At 40.4% G+C, this 19,237-nt stretch overlaps 1 protein-coding gene across 1 annotated transcript in view; it reads left to right on the plus strand.

The window, feature by feature from the left end:
• The window catches only part of GPAT3 (glycerol-3-phosphate acyltransferase 3), a 60,757-nt gene extending 51,297 nt beyond the window's left edge, over nt 1-9,460 (plus strand). The window contains exons 9-12 of the mRNA XM_077882757.1: nt 298-383; nt 2,432-2,560; nt 3,290-3,369; nt 8,182-9,460. Of these exons, the coding sequence (XP_077738883.1) occupies nt 298-383; nt 2,432-2,560; nt 3,290-3,369; nt 8,182-8,278 (392 nt within the window). The 3' untranslated portion in view covers nt 8,279-9,460. The remainder of the gene's footprint in view (nt 1-297; nt 384-2,431; nt 2,561-3,289; nt 3,370-8,181) is intronic.
• Nucleotides 9,461-19,237: the final 9,777 nt, after the last annotated feature.

Consider the following 19,237-nt stretch of genomic DNA (forward strand, 5'->3'; position numbering starts at 1 on the left):
AGTATTGTTCATAAATTTTTAAAGGTCGTTATTTTAAAATATTGAAATTGTCACCTGTTGTGCTCAAGTTATATTTTCTAGAGTATTTAGTAACAAAGTTAAAGTTTGTTATCAAACTTGCTTAGAGCTCTTGAATTACTTACTTAAGCAGGGATGGAACTGTTTCCCAAAATGATATTCAGCTATAATTTTGCTATGATTTGAATATTTTATATCAAAATAATTCCTTTTAAAATTTTTGTTTAAAAAAAGACTGCCTTCATAAATATTCACCACCTCTTTTCCACCCCGTTTCAGGGACTTGCATCAACAACACTTCAGTCATGATGTTTAAAAAGGGAAGCTTTGAAATTGGAGGGACCATACATCCAGTTGCAATTAAGGTAAAACAAATGATCTCCTGGCCCCCCAAAAGGGCAATGACTTGGTAACTTTGTTTTGATATAACTTCGACCTTAAAATCTCTTAAGAATACAACAAGCACTGTGTACGCTTCCCCTTGCTCCAGATTTATTGCAATATAATTGACATATATCAGGTAAATTTAACTTATACCATATGTTGACTTGATATACTTACATATTGCAAAATGATTACTACTGTAGTTTTATTTTTTTTTAAATATTTATTTATTTATTTATGATAGTCACAGAGAGAGAGGGAGAGGCAGAGACACAGGCAGAGGGAGAAGCAGGCTCCATGCATCGGGAGCCCGATGTGGGATTCGATCCCGGGTCTCCAGGATCGCGCCCCGGGCCAAAGGCAGGCGCCAAACCGCTGCGCCACCCAGGGATCCCACTACTGTAGTTTTAGCAAACACCTCCATCACATCACACAATTCCTATTTCATTTTTATGATGAGAACATTTCAGATCTATTCTTTTAGCAGCTTTCAAGTATATAATACAGTATTACTATCTATAGTCACCATGCTGTGCATTAGGTCCCCAGAACTTATTTATCTCAGAACTGAAAGTTTGTAGTCTTTGACCAGCATCTCCCCAATTCCTCCACTGTGCCCTCTCTCCTCCTCAGCCCCTGGAAACCATAATCCTAGTCTCTGTTTCTATCAGTTCAGCTTTTTTTAGATTCTGTGTATAAGTAATACTATCTAGTACTTATCTTTCTCTGTCTGACTTACGCTACTTAGCAAAGTGCTTTCAAGGTCCATCTATATTGTCACAGGTGTTAGGATTCCTTCTTTCTCACGGCTGAATAATATTCCACTCTCAATATATACCACATCTCTTTTTGCTTGTTCATCTGTTGAGAGACACTTAGATTGTTTCCAAATCTTGGCTCTTGTGAATAATATGCTGCAATGAACTTGAGGGTACAGTTATCTATTTAAGATCTTGTTTTCATTTCCATTGGGTATATTCCTGAAAGCGGGATTGCTGGATCATAGGGTAGTTCCATTTTTTATTTTTTTGAAGACTCTCTCATACTATTTTCTTTTTTTAATTTTTTTTAAGGTATTTATTTATTTATTTGTGATAGTCACAGAGAGAGAGAGAGGCAGAGACACAGGCAGAGGGAGAAGCAGGCTCCATGCACTGGGAGCCCGACGTGGGATTCGATCCCAGGTCTCCAGGATCGCGCCCTGGGCCAAAGGCAGGCGCCAAACCGCTGCGCCATCCAGGGATCCCCTCATACTATTTTCTCTAGTAACTGTATTGATATATATCCGTACCAATAGTGCATCAGGGCATATGTTTTTTTCCTTTTTAAAATCTGTTCTACATACTGGGATTCTGCATTAGATGTGACTTAAAGAAAATGATTTGTAATTTGTTGCTAAACCAGAATGTTTAGAAACCACAACTTTAGTTAAACTTGCTCAGTTTGTAAACTGAATCTTGGAGATGTTATGTAATTTGCCTTATAGTCACACAGTTAGTTGGTGGAAAAATTGTGATGTCATTATATTAAAGTTATTTAGCCAACCAACATATTCAAGAGACCTATTGTGTAATAGGATCTTCCTCAAGGCATTTGTGTACTCTTTACTCAGATTCACCGACTGTTTACATTTTTGCCCTATTTGCTTGATCATTCTCTCTCTCTGGATATGTTTACAGATAGGAACCAGGGGACTGTCTGCCAGGCATTGTATTAAGTGCCAAGGACACAGTAATAGGCAAAATAGTTACTGTGACTACTTTCACTCACCTTCAAGGGAGACAGATATTTAAGACCCATGTGGATAACTCTCTAACTATAGCACTCTGGGACTCAGGTCAGAGAAGTTAGTGGGCCTGGTTTACTTTATTATTTTTTTTTTTAACTCATCTCTATCAAGCAAAGTCGTTTCTCTTTCTCTTGGGGTCTGATAAAGATGTTTAGCTTGTCACTTTGGAAACACTGACATGGATAAAAGAAGCCACCACTTAGTTCATAACTGGGATGTATTTTCTTTTCTTTTTCTCAGTATAATCCTCAGTTTGGGGATGCATTTTGGAACAGTAGTAAATACAACATGGTGAGCTACCTGCTTCGAATGATGACCAGCTGGGCAATCGTCTGTGACGTGTGGTACATGCCCCCCATGAGCAGAGAGGTATTCATAGATAACAACTAGTCTTTGGTGCTTTATCCAGTCAGATCAAGGCAAGGAAACTTTTACCTGAAATCCTGGGTGCCTTCCTTCTTCACATTAGCTAGAGCTGGACTTGCTTTCTTAGCAAATGAGTCATTAAAAAAAAGTATTTAACTTTTTAAAATCAGGCTATTTTATATTCAGGGACTCTTTTCCATAATAGTTTTTATAATTGCTATTGGTTTAGTGAATCTACAGATATTACGGAATGTGATGTGTTGGATAAGACTAATAAAGATCATAAATATATACACAAGATACAAAATCAAACAATACAGCACTTCATTTTCTTGATAGAACAAATGATATTTGCTATGATTGAGAATAGAACTGAGCTAAAATATGAATCTTATTTTCTTTTTTTAAGAGAGAGACAGAAAGAGCAAGAAGGCATGCACATGTTGTGGGGAGCAAAGGGAGAGGGAGAGAGAATCGTAAGCAGGCTTCACACCCAGTGCAGAGCCCCACGTATGGCTCAATCTCAAAGCCCTGAGATCTTGACCTGAGCTGAAATCAAGATTTGGATGCTTAACCGACTGAGTCACCCAGGCGCCCCGAATCTTACATTCTAAAGCAAATCTAAATGACTCTGAGAGCTTTTTTTTTTTTTTTTTTTTGACTCTGAGAGCTTTTAAGAGTTATTTGAAAGCTCTGTTCTCAGGAAGTACTTGTAATTTCCTTTTTCCCCAGGAAGGAGAAGATGCCGTCCAGTTTGCCAACAGGGTTAAGTCTGCTATTGCTGTGCAAGGAGGATTGACTGAGCTTCCCTGGTAAGGCAGTTTGCAGAAGTACTATCTTTTTTTTTTTTTTTTTTTTAGTGAAAAAAATCTATTTTAATAATGTCATTGATTGTGGTAGTCAACCAGAGGTGTAGCTGAAAACGACAGTGGTTTACATAGAATAACAACAGCTTAAATCTGGTCGAAGTTTAGCCTTCTTCCTTAAACGTGGGTGGTGAAGGCTGGTATAACAGGTCATTCCATATGCTTCCATCCTCAGTGTGCTTCCACTCGAGGGTTCAGGACGGTGGCTTCAGTGCTGCTCCACACCTATAGAAAATGGCCAGCAGGAAAGAATTAAAACAAGGACACACCTTTGTGTGTGAGCACAAGGTAGAAGTTGGGCATGCCACTTCCATGTCTACCCACCAGCTAGACCTCAAGTTATACGATAACAGCTGCACAGAAGGCTGGCGAATGCTGTCTTTGCTCTGGATAGCCATATATCTAGCTAAAACTCAGATACTAAAGAAGAAAATGAGAAAAGATTTGGTGGTGGGGAATGGAGCCTAGGAGCAAGGGGCAACTTATAGGCTTGTTCATGTTTTATGCTAGCTGTAACTATATGTATATATACATATAGTTACAGCTAGCATATATATATATATATATATATATATATATATATATATATATAAGATTTTATTTATTTATTTATGAGAGACACACAGCAGAGAGAGGCAGAGACAAAGGCACAGGGAGAAGCAGGCTCCCTGCAGGGGGTCCGATGCAAGACTCTATCCCAGAATCCTGGGATCACCATCTGAGCTGGAAGGCAGATGCTCAACCACTGGGCCACCCAGGTGCCCCTAGCTGTAAATATATTAAAGGAAACTTAAAAAAAAAAAAAAGGAAATAAGTGAGATATTTTAGTGATGGAAACTTTGGATTTAATTTTTTGTTTGTTTGAGGGTGGTGGAATGTAGGGGAGTGTCTTAGTCTGCTTGGGCTACCATAACAAACTACCATAGATTGGGTGGCTTGTACAACGGAAATCCGCTCATGGTTCTGAAGCCTGGAAGTCTGAGATCAGGGTACCAGCAAGGTCGGTTTCTGGTCAGAGCTCTCTATCCCTTTTGGCTGGCAAATGGCCACCTTCTTGCCTTTGTGTGAGCATGGAGAGAGAGGGAGAGAAGAGAGCAGGCTCACAGGTGTCTCTTCTTTTAGGGGCACTAATTCTACCTTGAGGATTAGTGACCACCCTTATGACCTCATCGAAACCTAATTACTTCCTAAGGTCCCATCACCAGATACCATCATATTGGGGGTTAGGGCTTTAATATATGAATTTGAGGAGGAGATGCACAAACATTTAGCCTTTATCAGTGAGGGTAAACTGTACCTACATTATCATGGGAGATTAAGTTTTCACACACACAGACATTATGCTAGCAAGTTTACATAAAACAGTTCATACTTCAAATCCTTTAAGTTAATAAAGTCCCTCTGTTTATCTTTTTTTGGTGTTTGAAAATGCTTTGCATGACAATTATAACAGTGTTCTAGGAGGAGGATTTGGCTGAGTCAGGCTGTCAGCCCGTTAAACCAAGAACTTTTGAACCTGCAGTGGGACCTTGGACCTCTCAGCAATGAAGCCTCTGGAATAAGGACTGGTTGGCTTTTTATACTCCTTTATGCAAGGGTGGAGAATGGAGAATGCCTCTAGAATATGTTATCCATCCATATATCTTTTTTTTTAAAAAAGATTTTATTTATTTGAGAGAGAGAGAGAGACAGCAAGAACACAAGCAGGTTGAGGAGCAAAGGGAGAAGCAGATTCCCCACAGAGCAGGGAGCCCAATGCAGGACTCGATTCCAGGACCCCGGGAGCATGACCTGAGCCAAAGACAGACACTTAACTGACTGAGCCACCCAGGCGCCCCTATCCATTCATATATCTTGAGTACAACCAATTTCACCCAAGAAAGTTTTCTGGCATCTGTTATGCTAATTAGGAAGCCACTAATTTCTCTAGTGAAAACCCATTTCTAAAATTAATTATATGAGTTAGCAAAGTTTGGGAAGTTGATGGAAGGCAGACACAGCTGAAGCCTTAGAGTGTCACCTTTAGATGGTGGCCTTCTAATTAAATGCCTGGCTGACCATCCCTGGAGTATGAGTTCTTGACTTAGGGCCACTTGACTGGCCCTTAGGTCAGGAGTAAGGTCAGGATAGGTTAAAACTAACATTTGTATGACACTTCCTAACTTGAAATATGTGAAGCTAAATTATAGACATCATAGCATCGTGATATGACAGGTATACACGAGTCCCAGTTTATAAATGCTCTAGTGATCCAAGTTCATTCTGGATCTGGCTCCTGCTTTCTTGCTCATTGTTTTAATTTCTTTACCTTGCTTTCTCTCACCTGATATCTCAGCTCTGCTCCTGAGCCAAAGCCATATGAAAATCTTGGAGCTTTGGATCAGTAGCCTCAGACACCAAAGAAAGGAAGAAATCCTTGAAAGATAACAGAGAAGTCAGCCACAGGACAGATCCCAATCATGATTGGCTTAAACAGAATCTCAGAAATGATCCTTAGGGGGCAGCTGGGTGGCTCAGTCGGTTGAGCAGTTGAGTGCCTCCCATTAGCTCAGATCATGATCCCAGAGTCCTGCCACTGGGCTCCCTGCTCTGCAGGAACTCTGCTTCCCCTTAGCTCTCCCCTCACCCCCTGCCTCTGCCTGCTTGTGCTCTTTTCTCTCTCTCAAATAAATAAATAAATAAATAAATAAATAAAGTCCTTTAAAAAAAAGAAATGATCCTCAGAATTTTTCAATTCCCTTTTATAGGGCCATAAGCAATTTTTTAAATAAACGATTAGTTTTAATTACCCAGCCTCTTCTAAAAAAAAAAAAGGACTCACTGTCTTCTTTCCAGGTCTAGCTGTCATTCACACACTGGGTATGAATGAACTGGTTTTTTCCTAGATTAAATGGGAACTCAATTGTATCATAAACAGGCTTTTATATATGGCTGCTGGCCTCCTTAGGAACTCAGATCTCTGCCATTGCAAAGGGGAATTGGTTAAAACTTTAAAGTCTCTAGAGGGGACAAATCACAGTTGGGGTGCTCAGAGCAGTCCGAGAGTTTTCTGAGTGCTTAGGAGAGCTGCATCAAAATAATGTCAGGATGCTCAAGGGCAAATGTCGCTAACTTTTTTTGTCAGTTTTGCCCTGCACCTTAGGAAAGAATGGCCTTTCTTCTGCCTCTCCCTCCCCCACTTAGTTCTTATTAATCAGAATTCACACAAATGCTGTGAAGAGTTAGTGGCAGCTCATTTGGATAAAGGAGGCTTTGGGGGACACTGCTGGGGAGCTAACAACAATTTATAGCCTTGTTTCAAGGAAATTTCCTACAGCTGAGCCTCTGGAAGACGTGTGGACCACAGGCTATTTTAAGTTGAGGGCTTACTGATGGGCTCTGTCTTGGACTTGCCTCCAGAGGCCAGAACTTTGCAGTGGTTCAGACAGGCGTCTGTTTGTAGGTCAAGTTCTGTCTGCCTTCATGGCATTGAGTTCACGGGCTAACCTATGATCCATTCATCATCATCAGAGAGCACTTGGTAAACATGTGTGCTTCACTGGGTTAAAATTAAACAGGCACAGTATAAAGTAAGCAAGTTCACTGTTCATGCTCTCCCAGGAGTTAAAATAAAAAACGATAGATTAGGAAAGAAATTGTGGCTCCTTAGAATCTAGTCTCCTCCCAGAGCTTCCAATTTGTTATTTCTTCATGTTGTCCAAAGAAGGAAAGGCATGAAGAGTCTTTATAGCCCAGGCAGCTCTGTGTTTTCACCACCCTGGAGAGAGTTCAAAGATTCCCAGGCTCTGAATGAAGGAATGCTGCTGACATAGGCACTAACTACTGGTTAATTGCAATTTACGATTTTGTTGTTTGTTTTAATTCTGAGTCTGTTTTGGGATATGGAAGATTATAATTACTTGAAATATATAGTGCTTTGAATGAAAATACAACTTAGTGGACATAGGATTAAATTTGAATAATGATTACCCATACGTGTACAGTACCCTCAGCATTACTTGTGTGTATGTATTTTAAATGTTCTGGATTGTTTCCTAGTAAGACATAGGTTGATTAGATGAAAGAAAATAATACCTTGCTTTCCCTGGGGAAAAGGATAGGCAAACAATTCTAGTTTTAATATAAAGTCCATTGAATATTGAACATTGAATATAGTAATCCTAACTTCTAAAAAGAAACTGAGTGGAAGGAGATATTATGCTATATTTTATTTTATTAACTAATTAATTAATTTAACTTTTTTTTTTTTTTTTTTTTTTTGAGAGAGAAAGAGAGCATGAGCCGAGGGGTGGGGGTAGGGGCAGAGTGAGAGAGATAATCTCAAGCAGACTCCATGCCCAGTGCAGAGCTTGAAGCCGGGTTCGATCATGACCTGAGCCAAAATAGAGTCACTTGCTTAACCAACTGAGCCACCCAGATGCCCCTGATTTTTTTATTCCATATTTTAATCAGAGATCAGAGAGATTGTTCCTTCCCCAAAGTAATACACATTTGGTGAGTGGTAGAACAGAGACGGAAATCTTGGTCTTTCTGCATTTATTTATTTATTTATTTATTTATTTATTTATTTATTTTTAATTTATTTTTTATTGGTGTTCAATTTACTAACATACAGGTCTTTCTGCTTTTAAATGCAATGTTTGCCCAGTTGCTGACCAGCCACTTGAGTGTTGTGGCACCCCTGCAGGTGTGTTAACAGCAAATGCTTTTAAATCCTTGTTGGGAAAATCTTTTATTTATTTGCCTTCTTATTCCCAGGGATGGAGGGCTGAAGAGAGCAAAGGTGAAGGATACCTTTAAAGAAGAGCAGCAGAAGAATTACAGCAAGATGATTGTAGGCAATGGATCTCTTTGAATTGGACTGAAAGCTACCCTGGTGATAAAATCTGGCTTCCTGGAACTAGCCCCTAGAAATGGAATGTGTTGGGGTTTTTTGGTGGGGGAGTAGACTATTGTTTTGTAAACTGTTTTGTTGTTGTCGTTGTTGTTGATCTTTTCTACAGGATGGATCTCTCTACGTCTTTATGCCAGAGGCAGAACCCATCACAGGCCTTTTTTTGGCTTTTGTTGTTATAGCCTTAGCTTCCTGAATTGTAAGGTAGTTTACTGAGTTTAAACAGATTCTGCCTTTTGTAAAATGATGATGTCATTGTTGATTGAATGAAATACTTATGAGGGGGTGGAAAGTTCTTCTACAACACATTTGGAACTCACTGTGTTTAGGACTTTGTTGATATGGTAATTCTCAAAAAAACCCCAAGCTCTTTTCATGATTAACTTTCTCACTGCTCCCTCTCCCCCTTCAATCACTTAAACAGCAGGATTAAACATCTGTTCAAGGTTACCACTGCACTTATGTTCTACTGCAAGGTTGGGGGGGGAAAAACATGAAGGATGGTATTTAGGAGAAAAGAAGGAATTTGTGGCCACTTGATCTGAAAGTTGAAAGCAAGTAAAAATATATATTTTTTTACGAGTGTGTTAGAAGAGAACTACTATTTGGTAAGCTTTACCAAAGAAAAGTGAGTGCAGGTTTCTGTGTGTGTGCACTTTTATGTAGGCGAATTTTGAATGAACACTCTAGCTGGCAATTGGTGATAAAGTTTTAAGTTTTCCTTGTTTGTACACTAAAGATTTATATCCAGTGCCTCTCCTATCTACTGATTTGATTTTGTACTGAAACGTATTTTCAAACAGGAGAGCCTTTAACAACAACAACAAAAAATCACAGTGTCTTCAGCGGGAGTATGAATGAGCCAGGTGTGTGTGCTGCCCCTCACCCTCCACCCCTTTGAGGTTTATTTCAGAATGTTCCGTTTTTAAACAGAAAAATAAGTGGTAAAATTACCTTTTGGAAACTGAGCCTTAAATTTTTTAAAGGGAGAAATAAGTGTTTCCCAACTCACACAGCATAAGTAATGTTTGATAGCAATATAATGCCATGTTAAACTCTGAGAGTGTTATATCTCTTCTGGTAACCATGTACAAAATGTGAAACTGTCTTACCGTGAATATAAATAAATTCTATATTTCTAAATATGTGTTACATTATTTCCCCTCTCCTCTCCCCTGTTCTAGTTTGGGATAAGTTAAATTCGTTCTTTTTATAAACAAGGATTGTTTGTTTTTCATATCAATGGCATAGTTAGATTTTATTGGACTGGAATGTGTGGGAAATGAGAACATGAACGGCTAGTTTTGTTTTTTGTTTTTTGTTTTTTTTCTCTTTTTTTCAGCCTAATTATCTATCTGGACTCTGACCCTGGGACTCTACCCTGAGCAAGTCATAGACTTCACTTAATTTGTAGGTGAACTCAAGCAACTATCTTTTAATTGACTATGGTATGTCCAGCATAGCGCTATCAGTTATATTCTTATCGAACTGGATGGGTTTGGTTCCAAAGGAACATTTGCAAACAGGTTACCCTAATAGTCAGCTACTCTTCTGTTCTTATCCTCCCCCCATCCTTTTTCCCTTTGTTCTTACCATTTGAGTCTTTACTTTGATTTTTTTTTTTTAAGATTTTATTTTTAAGTAATTTCTACACTCAAGGCGGGTGAACCTACCACCCTGAGATCAAGAATCACATGCTCTACTGACAGGCAGCCTGGGGGCCCTGATTTTTCCCTTTGATCTTGACTGAAAATCACCTAATCCATATATGTATGTTGGGGTGACTCTTTGTCTTGTTTTTTTTTTTTCTCAGAGCAGTCCTTTTTCCCTTTTACTTTCCATGTCCAATATAATTTAAATTAATGAAGCCATTCTATTAATTAGCCCAGCTCTCAAAAAACCTGATAGAACAATTAACAGCTGTTTTGTTTGGACACCAATAAGATGTATCTTTCTAAGAGCACTGTTAAAACAATAATGCTACCACGTATTCATTAGAAAATCTAATTCTATCTCAATAAGAACTTTTGTAGGTCTTTGATTTATACAACTAGCTTTTAAGTTGTTTGGGGAATTGCCATGCTGCGGCAAACTTGTTTTTAGAAAGCAAATATTGCTCAGATTTAGCATATGTTCCCTAGAATTCCTGTTTTTGCATTTGCCTTCCCTAATATTGTTTTAATTCTTTTATTGTTATTTTTTAAAGATTTGATTTATTTATTCATGAGAGACACAGAAAAAGAGAGGCAGACATAGGCAGAGTGAGAAGCAGGCTATCTGCAGAGAGCCCAATGTGGGACTCGATCCCAGGACCCCGGGGTCATGACCTGAGTCAAAAGCATACCCTTAACCACTGTGTTGTGCCCAAGATCACGAATCCGAGAAACCACCGAGGAGCCACACCGATGCAAACACACGAGGGTGTATTTACAAGCCCGAGCTTGGGTCCAAGTATACCCGACACAGCGGAGCAGGGACTTGGACCCCGAGACTAAGAAGCACAGCAGTGTTATAGGGGCCAGTGGCCAATGAGATTGTAACATACGCAGAAAGTTGCACAATCGTGTTGGTCCACACGCAGGTGGCCAATTGAATTACGATTCACCTTATAGTGACCATTTGAACTAGCCCATTATTCTGGTTAGAATTGGCGTGCAGGTTGGGCGGGCAAAAGAGGCGTTTTCATTCCTTGGCGGTTAAAGGTCAGAGGTCCCGCATTCCTATGTGTGCTGGTTTCTGATAAGGGTGTGCTTCATAGCTCAACTAGGGTGAGGGAGAGCCTTAAACAATAGGCAGGTCGTGTGGGGGGTTTTACATGAGATGGTGGGTGTAGCACAAAATGGAGCTACAAGCTCTGCTTGTCCAGGGGTAGAGGATTTTTGTTAGATTTCCTGGGTCCCACACACTGAACCACCCGGTGTCCCCCTAATATTGTTTTACAATGACTTTAGAAATACTCTGTCCAGAGTTTAGTCTTCTAAACTTCTGAGTCTTCTGTAATTATAATGGGATACCAAGGATTGGCAGAATTTTGGTAGAAAAATCCCTTTAGATAAGACCTTTCATCTAGCCCTTGCACAGATTCATTCATTGAGCCTCAAGGTTGCCTTTCTAAATTCCAACTCTTCCTGGCCATATTTACAGACACAGGGTTCTAGGAATGCCAAGATTTTCTGAAATGTCCTGGCACATCTTAGGATTGGATGAGCAACTGTGGTAAGAAGCAGTAAATATACTCAAAGCATGGGAAGTAGTCCTGGATCATAGTCCGGTGCAAAAAACAGCTTGCTTATGTTGCACTTTGGGCATTCTGTTGCTAACTTAAGAGCTCTTCATTTGTCATGACTACAGTTAATGTTCTGTGGGCACGAGGACTGCCTTTTGGCCAGAGTTGCTCTCAGCTGTTGTCTCTGAGATGTGGCTTTCTGCCAGGCCCGAGGAGGATGTGATGGGAGGTGGGCTGAAGCTGCCATTTTGGGTTGGTACGAAAAACTAGGGCCTGCTAAAAATCTTGACAAAAGTTGTGGGCTTGCTTTATTTAATACTAGTTTCTAATGGATTAATGCTAGTAGTATTTGATGTTATTTTTTGGAATACTGGTTAAGATTGATGAGATAGAGAGTCACAAAGATGTTTTCTAATTGTGGCTCTAGCACTCACAGGCTTTATATTTATAGCCTTTGACAATTCTCTGATTCTCAGTTATCTTCTTCTTCTTCTTTTTTTTTTTTAATTTATTTATTCATGAGAGACACAGAGAAAGAGAGAGAGGCAGAGACACAGGCAGAGGGAGAAGCAGGCTCCATGCAGGGAGCCCGATGTGGGACTCAATCCTGGGACTCCAGGATCACGCCCTGGGCCTAAGGCAGATGCTCAACCGCTGAGCCAAAAGGCATCCCGACTTTTAAATTTTTTAAAAAAAGATTTTATTTATTTATTTGAGACAGAAAAAGTAAAATGGGTGAGAGACAGAGCATGAGCTGGGGGGAGAGGCAGAGGGAGAAGCAGATTCCCTGCTGAGCAGGGATCCTGATGCAGGACTCCATCCCAGGACCCTAAGATCATGACCTGAGTGGAAGGCAGAAACTTAACTGTTGTGCCCAAAATTATGTATCCGAGAAACCACCAAGGAGCCGACACCGATGCAAACACAGGAGGGTTTATTTACAAGCTTGAGCTTGGGTCCAAGTATACCTGACATAGCGGATCAGGGACTTGGACCCCGAGGTGGGTTCCAGCTTAGTTTTATGGGCTGGTCTAGGGGACCTCCAGAAGGGGTGGAGGAATTTCTCAAGTTCTGTTCTCTTTCTGATATGGGACTTTCTGCAGCTTGCTTGAGCTCTGTTCTCATTCTAATATGGGGCTTTCTAGGGCGTTAAGCTGTAAACTGTTTTTTTTCCTGTAACTGAAGCAAGGTAAATTTCCGCTCTTATTCGCAGGGGCCTGGGATGGCTGTACTTGTGCTAATGCTGAACTTAAAGTGGAATGGCCTTAATTTTCTCGGCCTCCGCATAACCAACTGAACCACCCAAGTGCTTGTTTTTTTTATTTTAATTTTTAAATTTCTCATTTCTATGAGTTATATTTGGCTTTTTCAAATGTACTTACTCTTGAATAACTTTTAAAGCATCTGATGCTTATTGATTTTATATTTTTTCCAATAATTCCAAAATCTTACATCTTTTGAGGGTATAAGGTCCCCCCACCCCCGTTGCTTCTCATTAATGGAGCTTTATTTCTTTGTGTGTTTAGAGATATTTCACGATGATCTGTCATTTTCTATGGATTTTTTTTATCTTCCATTAGGCCTTTAGAACAGGAATCAGCCAATTGTAGCCTATAGGCTAAATCCTGCCCTCTGCCTGTTTTTGTAAATAAGATTTTATTGTAAGCCAGCCACACCTATTTATTTATACATTGTCTGTGTTTGTTTCTGCATTATAACAGCAGGGTCAAGTAGTCGCAATAGTGATTGAAAGGCCCACAAAGCTTAAAATATTTGCTCTCTGGTCCTTCACCCAAAATAGTTTGCCTACCCCTGCTCTAGGGTATTATCAATCTGGGACCACTTTAAACTAAATTATTGGCTTGAGGTTTATTGAACCATGTAAACAGTCAGAATTTAGCCTGTAAACCCAAATGAGAACCATTTTGTGGTTTTTGAATTCTCTGTATAATGTTTTTGAAACATCTATATTGTTGTGTTTATAAGCAGTTCATTCCTGTTAATTGCCAAGTCGTTTAAAATCCTTTAGGGAAAATTATTTTTCCCTTTCACTTAGCACTAAGGATTGACAAAGACAGTCTCCCTGGCTGGCATCTGGAAGTGGGGGATGGGTGATTTCTACTTTCTTCTTCCTTAAAGGATGTACCCCTTTGAGATCAAGCTTCAAGGGAAGGGTCTCTGGTTGGAGGTTAGTGGTCTCACCTTGAGCAGGCCTTCAATTTTGTCTCGTTCCTTAGGCCCCTGATGCTATGGAAACCACTGCTCCAGTTTGTTTGTTTTAGCCAATGCCCGCAATGTGAAAGCCAGCAGGGGCCTCTGTGCTCTGCTGCTGTCTCTGGTTAACTCATCTGCTCTCTGTCTTTGGCCTGAGTAGTCATAACCTTCTTGCTAGTTTCAGAAAGCATTCAAAGTAATTTTCTTTTATCAGATAAAAAGAGGGTGGGTTATATGCTCATAGACATAAAAACTTAAGAAAGCAACAACTCTAAAAAAAGTTTCTCTGAGCCATTATTTTATTTTTTAAAGATTTTATTTATTTGAGAGAGAGTGAGAGAGAGCACGAATAGGGGGAGGGGCAGAGGGAGAAGCAGACTCGCTGCTGAGCAGAGAGCCCTTTGTGGGGCTTGATCCCAGGACCCTGGGATCATAACCTGAGCCAAAGGCACAGGTTACGACTGAGCCACCCAGGCACCCCTGAGCCATTATTTTAATATAAAGAGCTAAACTTTTTCTTCAGAATTATAACTTTTAATTTGTAAATTAAATACTATGATGAAGGTACACAGGAAGATACTGACCAACACTGGAAAAGCTGTTCAATTTTTGGTGTCTGGAGAGAGTAAGTAACCTAATGGCATGCAAGCAGCTGAAAGCAGCTGTAGGCTCAGGGGCATTCTCTGCTTTGTGATAAGTGGCAAATTCTCTTGATGCCCAGGTTATACCCTGGGTGGAGGTCCTGTCAAGGCCTTTTATGGCACATCATGGGGGTCAAACATCCCTGTGATGGGTGCTCCTTTGCTGTTAATAGGAAGCATAGAGCAATTTTGGCTACTTGTTGGCCTCTTGGCTCTATATCTGGAAAAGATGCCCAGGATAGCTTTGAAAATAGAGCATGTATCCTATCTTGGTGAACTAACATATTTTAGATCCCTTTGAGACCCCCACACTATGATTAAAGAGTGAGAGGTGTCAGGAAGAGTGGGACCAAAGAGTCAGTCTCCTCTCAAGGTTGAATATGATATGTATTTCTTTTGAAAATAAATGAATTTAATTTTTTTTGGAAAAGCTTTGAAAATCCTGTCCTTGACTTGGTTAAGATACATCCTTGCCAGTTACAAAAATCAACTGGGAATCAGGTTAGAGTTGGGAAAGCTCTCAATTACCGTTTCTCTGGCTTTATAAAGTAAAATGCAGATATTTGGTGCCTGCAGGGTCCATCACTGTTCTGGGCCAGGGGACACAGCAATGACAGAGAAAGACAAATCGCTGGGTTCATAGAAATCTACTGAAGCAGATGGAAAATTTTAAAAAATCAAGAAACAAACGATGGACGAAACCATCACAATGAATTCATAGTGGCCTTTACTTTTTTTCAGATGAGCCTGGGATAGTAAATGCCTAAACATTCCTTAGAGTTTACAGAAAGTACACTACAGTTACACAGTGTCGATGGAATCATGCTCTGTGATTGGAAGAAGGTAGTGAACCTAAGCTCTGTGGAACACATACCTACAATGCTTATGGCTGAATCGACTGAGCATTTGACCTTGGTTAAGGCTTGTTTATCACAGCCACCTTTTGATGCAGCAGGCCTGACGTCTAGCTGTTGCTAAATCAGGCACAAGTGAAAGAGTACCAAGTTACCTAACTGGAAGGAATTTTCATTGCTAGTTGTTTATGAGGCGGGTTCTCAAACTTCCTGAAGAGCCAGAATTTTGTTCAGGATGAGGCAGGGGAATGGCTTCGAAACCCTGTTTTATCCAGTAGGTTCTACAGTAATTTAGTTCACCAAAGGAGTGACAAATGAGATACCATAGCTTCAGCTGATACATTCCTTGGTTTAATACCTCTTTTTGGAAAATGCTTCTAATAGTGATTTTGCATAGATATTTGACACATATTTGATGAAATGCAAACAATGGCGGATTCTGTTAGTCCTGAGGCTCTACACTGTCCAAGACAGGAATCTGCATTACAGAAGCTTAGAACCCTGAAGTAGAGACAGGACCACTAAGCAAAAGAGGAAGCACAAGGCCTATGGGGTTTGTTTTGCTTTGTCTTTTTGTCTGTCCCAGGAGGAATGTGCTGTGGGAGTCTGGAGAAGTGATTGATGCTGGGGATGGAGATGTGTGGGAGGGAAGACATTGAGCAAGCTGTGGAGGATGAATAAGTGCTTTCTGGGGAAATTAGGGAAAACACAGGTGAATGGATTCCTTGGTCTGTACCTAGACCACACCTCCCCCGTCCTGGCCCAAACAAAACAAAAGCCCGAATAGGAGAGGGATGCTTATAATCACAGAACTGTTTGCCTCTAAAATGTCCCCCTTTTGTATTTGCAGAGCCATTTATTTGCTCTTTTTCTACCTCTACTACGCGAACCCAAGCCAACATTGTCCCTCACCTGGGCCACAGTAAGAATCTTGCAACTGATCTCCCTGCCTCTGTTCTTGGCTCCAAAATTGTCTCTTTGGTCAAAAGCCACTAGTGTGAGCATTTTAAGTTGTAACTGAATCATGTCACTCCCACATTCAAAACTCTCTGATGGTTTCCCATCACACTGAGAATAAAATCTAGAATCCTCTTCTGACCTCCAAGGCCTTGCTATGGAAGATCTGGTCACTGGTCACCCCCTCAGCCCGATTTCTGACATTCTTTCCTTTGTTCAACTTCTTCCCACACTCTGGCCTTTTTGTTCTTTTTTGAAGCCAACAAGAATATTCATGCCTCAGGGTCTGGACACTTCTTATTTAAGCTTAGGATGTTCTTCTCCCAGAAGCCTGCAAATCTCCTTTCTATTTCATTTATCTGCTCAACTATCCCCTCCCAGCATGGCCATCCTACTGGGTGTGTAGCAGCCCTTACCACTCCCCATCCTCTGACCCTGCTTTTCTTTCTTTCTTTTTTTCCTTTCCATTAGCACTTATTTCCAAACATTATGTATTCATTTTATGCATTCTCCACTACACAGAAAGTCTAATATTTGCTAAAAGAGTGGGTAAATCAGTGATCATTTCTCAATCTCTCCCTGACTTTCATGACCTTGGCGACTTTGAAAACTACAGGTTGGTTATTTTTAGTATATCCTCTAATGTGGGTGGGTTTTTCATGACTAGATCCATGTTATGCATCTTTGGCAGGAGTAACAAGAAGTGATATGCTGTAGCCTTTTCGTGGCATCCTATCAGGTCGTTCACTCACTGCTCTGCATCACCCTGCATGGACTCTGACACCTGCTCTGGTCCACCCTGGCTTTCCGACTACCTTGCTGAGGCCCACCTGATAGCTTCTAGCTTTAGGCCTGAATTGTTCAGGAGAAAAAGAGAAAGGAGAAGGGTGTTTACTTGTTTGTTTTGATTCATGGTTGCAGAGTGTATCTTTTTCCAACCCTTGTTTTCAGTCTTACATGTTTCTTTACACATAGACAAGTATTTAAGACAGTTTTAAGACATTGACTCTTCTAGTAACGAGGTCACTTTCCTGGATGGATTTTAATTTGGCTTTAATAAACAAAGAATATGAAAATGCTTTAGGCTTGTGCTTTCAAGTTTCATTTTGAAAGCTGAGGTGTGATATTACTGTTGTAGGATTTCTCTGCCTCCAAAGGCCATGGTTCTTGTCATAACACTTTGAAGAATGAAGGGGTAGGCCAAAGAGTGGTGGGCAAAGTTTATTGAGTGATAGTATAAAGCTGCCAGAGAGGGAGGGGCCCCAAGAAGGTTGCCCTCAGAGTTCCTAAGTTTAGTGGTTTTTGTGAGCTCTTTTGTGGAACGGTCTTCTCCAACTAGGGTGGGCTGAGTCACGTTAGTCAGGACTTCAGTAGCTGTCTACCTATTAGGTTAATGTCAACATGCTGATGGTCTTTTTCCTGACATCTGGGGGCTTATGTCTTAACTGCCCCTTGCCTGTGATAGTGACAAAAGCTTTGTGGTTATTTGCCTTGTTTTGGGACTTTTTACAGAAGTCATTTCTGCAAAGGCTGAGAAGCAAAATGCTAGTGCAGTCTTATCTAAGCTGCAAAGCAGTATATTAGTGTGGTTTTATTTTATCTGTCTTGACTCCGTATTTTCTTGTTGGGGACCCTGGTCATGATTACCTGATTGTCCAACTAACTCCTAACATTACTATGAACCCAATTGAAGTCTGGTATTACTTGGATGCAGTGGGTAAATGTTATCCTTCTCTTTCCCATAGTCTTCCCTGCCACTTTCCCTGCCACGGAAGTTGGCATGTGCCCCCCAGGCTGGTGAGTTAGAGGATTTCTTCTGGTCTGAGGGTGGACGTATGACACAAGAGTGTCAAGCAGACACTTTTTGAAAGAGAGACAGGTTCTTTTCTTCTGAGATTGTAGGTGGAAAGAACTACCCAGATCTAGAGATCCTGAGGGTCATCTTTGCTGTCACATGGAAAGTATCTCCCGAGAATGAAGTCGACACAGAGGAAGGCAGACAGAAAAAGAGAGATCCATTCAGATGATATAGTTTGATACCTTTCATCTAACAATGCCTGAAGTTAGAAAACTGATTTTCCAGATACAAAAGTTGATAAGATCTCCTCCTCCGTTTAAGCTAGAGTAGGTTCGCATTTAGTCACTTAAGTTTATAGCTTTAGTGTGTTGCAAATGAAACAACTCTAAAACAAATGGTTTTATAAATAGACACATGTAATACATATCTGTATACATACACATGTGTATACACACGCGCGCATCACACACACACGCACTTTTCCTTTTTTAGCTAAGGAATCCCCCTTTGAATTCTAAAATATAGTCCATAAAACATAATATTGAATCAGGGATGGGTTTCCAAAGACCAGAGCCTCATTCACTTGGTTGCCCTTTGCCTTCATCAATGCTTTCCACCCCATGAAACCCTAAGGCTCTCCTGGACAAAAATTAAAGCACAGCTATAATGCGACGAACATGCAATTTTAAGGAATTTTCTTCCCTCAATTGTGGACCTAATTTTAATGATTTAAAAACAAAATATGTACAAGAGACCTTGTTGAACATTTACAGCATCTAAATGTCTCCCTCAGAGTAGTTTTTCAGACAGCATCAATTACTAAACTAAATTAAATATTAACGTAATTAAACTTGAGTCTAACTGAGACGGGTCATTGTGCGTAGGGGTTTCTGGAAGCTTCCTGCTCAGTGCAGAATTCCCATCTGAGGCAGAGAAGCCGGTGTGGGCTGTTTCTGCAGACAATGGAGCTTGCAGAGTTACAGATTCTTCCAGCAGCTGTAGAGCACAGAATCTCTGCTCAGTGCTAGGGCAAATAGCCAGGCAGTCTGAAGCAAGGCCCAGTTACTGCAAACTCCTAGGAACTGGAGGAATAGTTTCCAGAAGTCTCCGTCCACCATTTTAGTGTGAGATGGGGGAAAAAAGCATTTGAAGTCCTGAGTATTTCTCATTGTTAATCTATACCTGATTCTACTCTCTGTAGTCAGAGAGAAGTCCCCACATTCAAAACTA

This window comes from Canis aureus, chromosome 33, assembly GCF_053574225.1.
Source record: "Canis aureus isolate CA01 chromosome 33, VMU_Caureus_v.1.0, whole genome shotgun sequence".
NCBI lineage: Eukaryota > Metazoa > Chordata > Mammalia > Carnivora > Canidae > Canis > Canis aureus.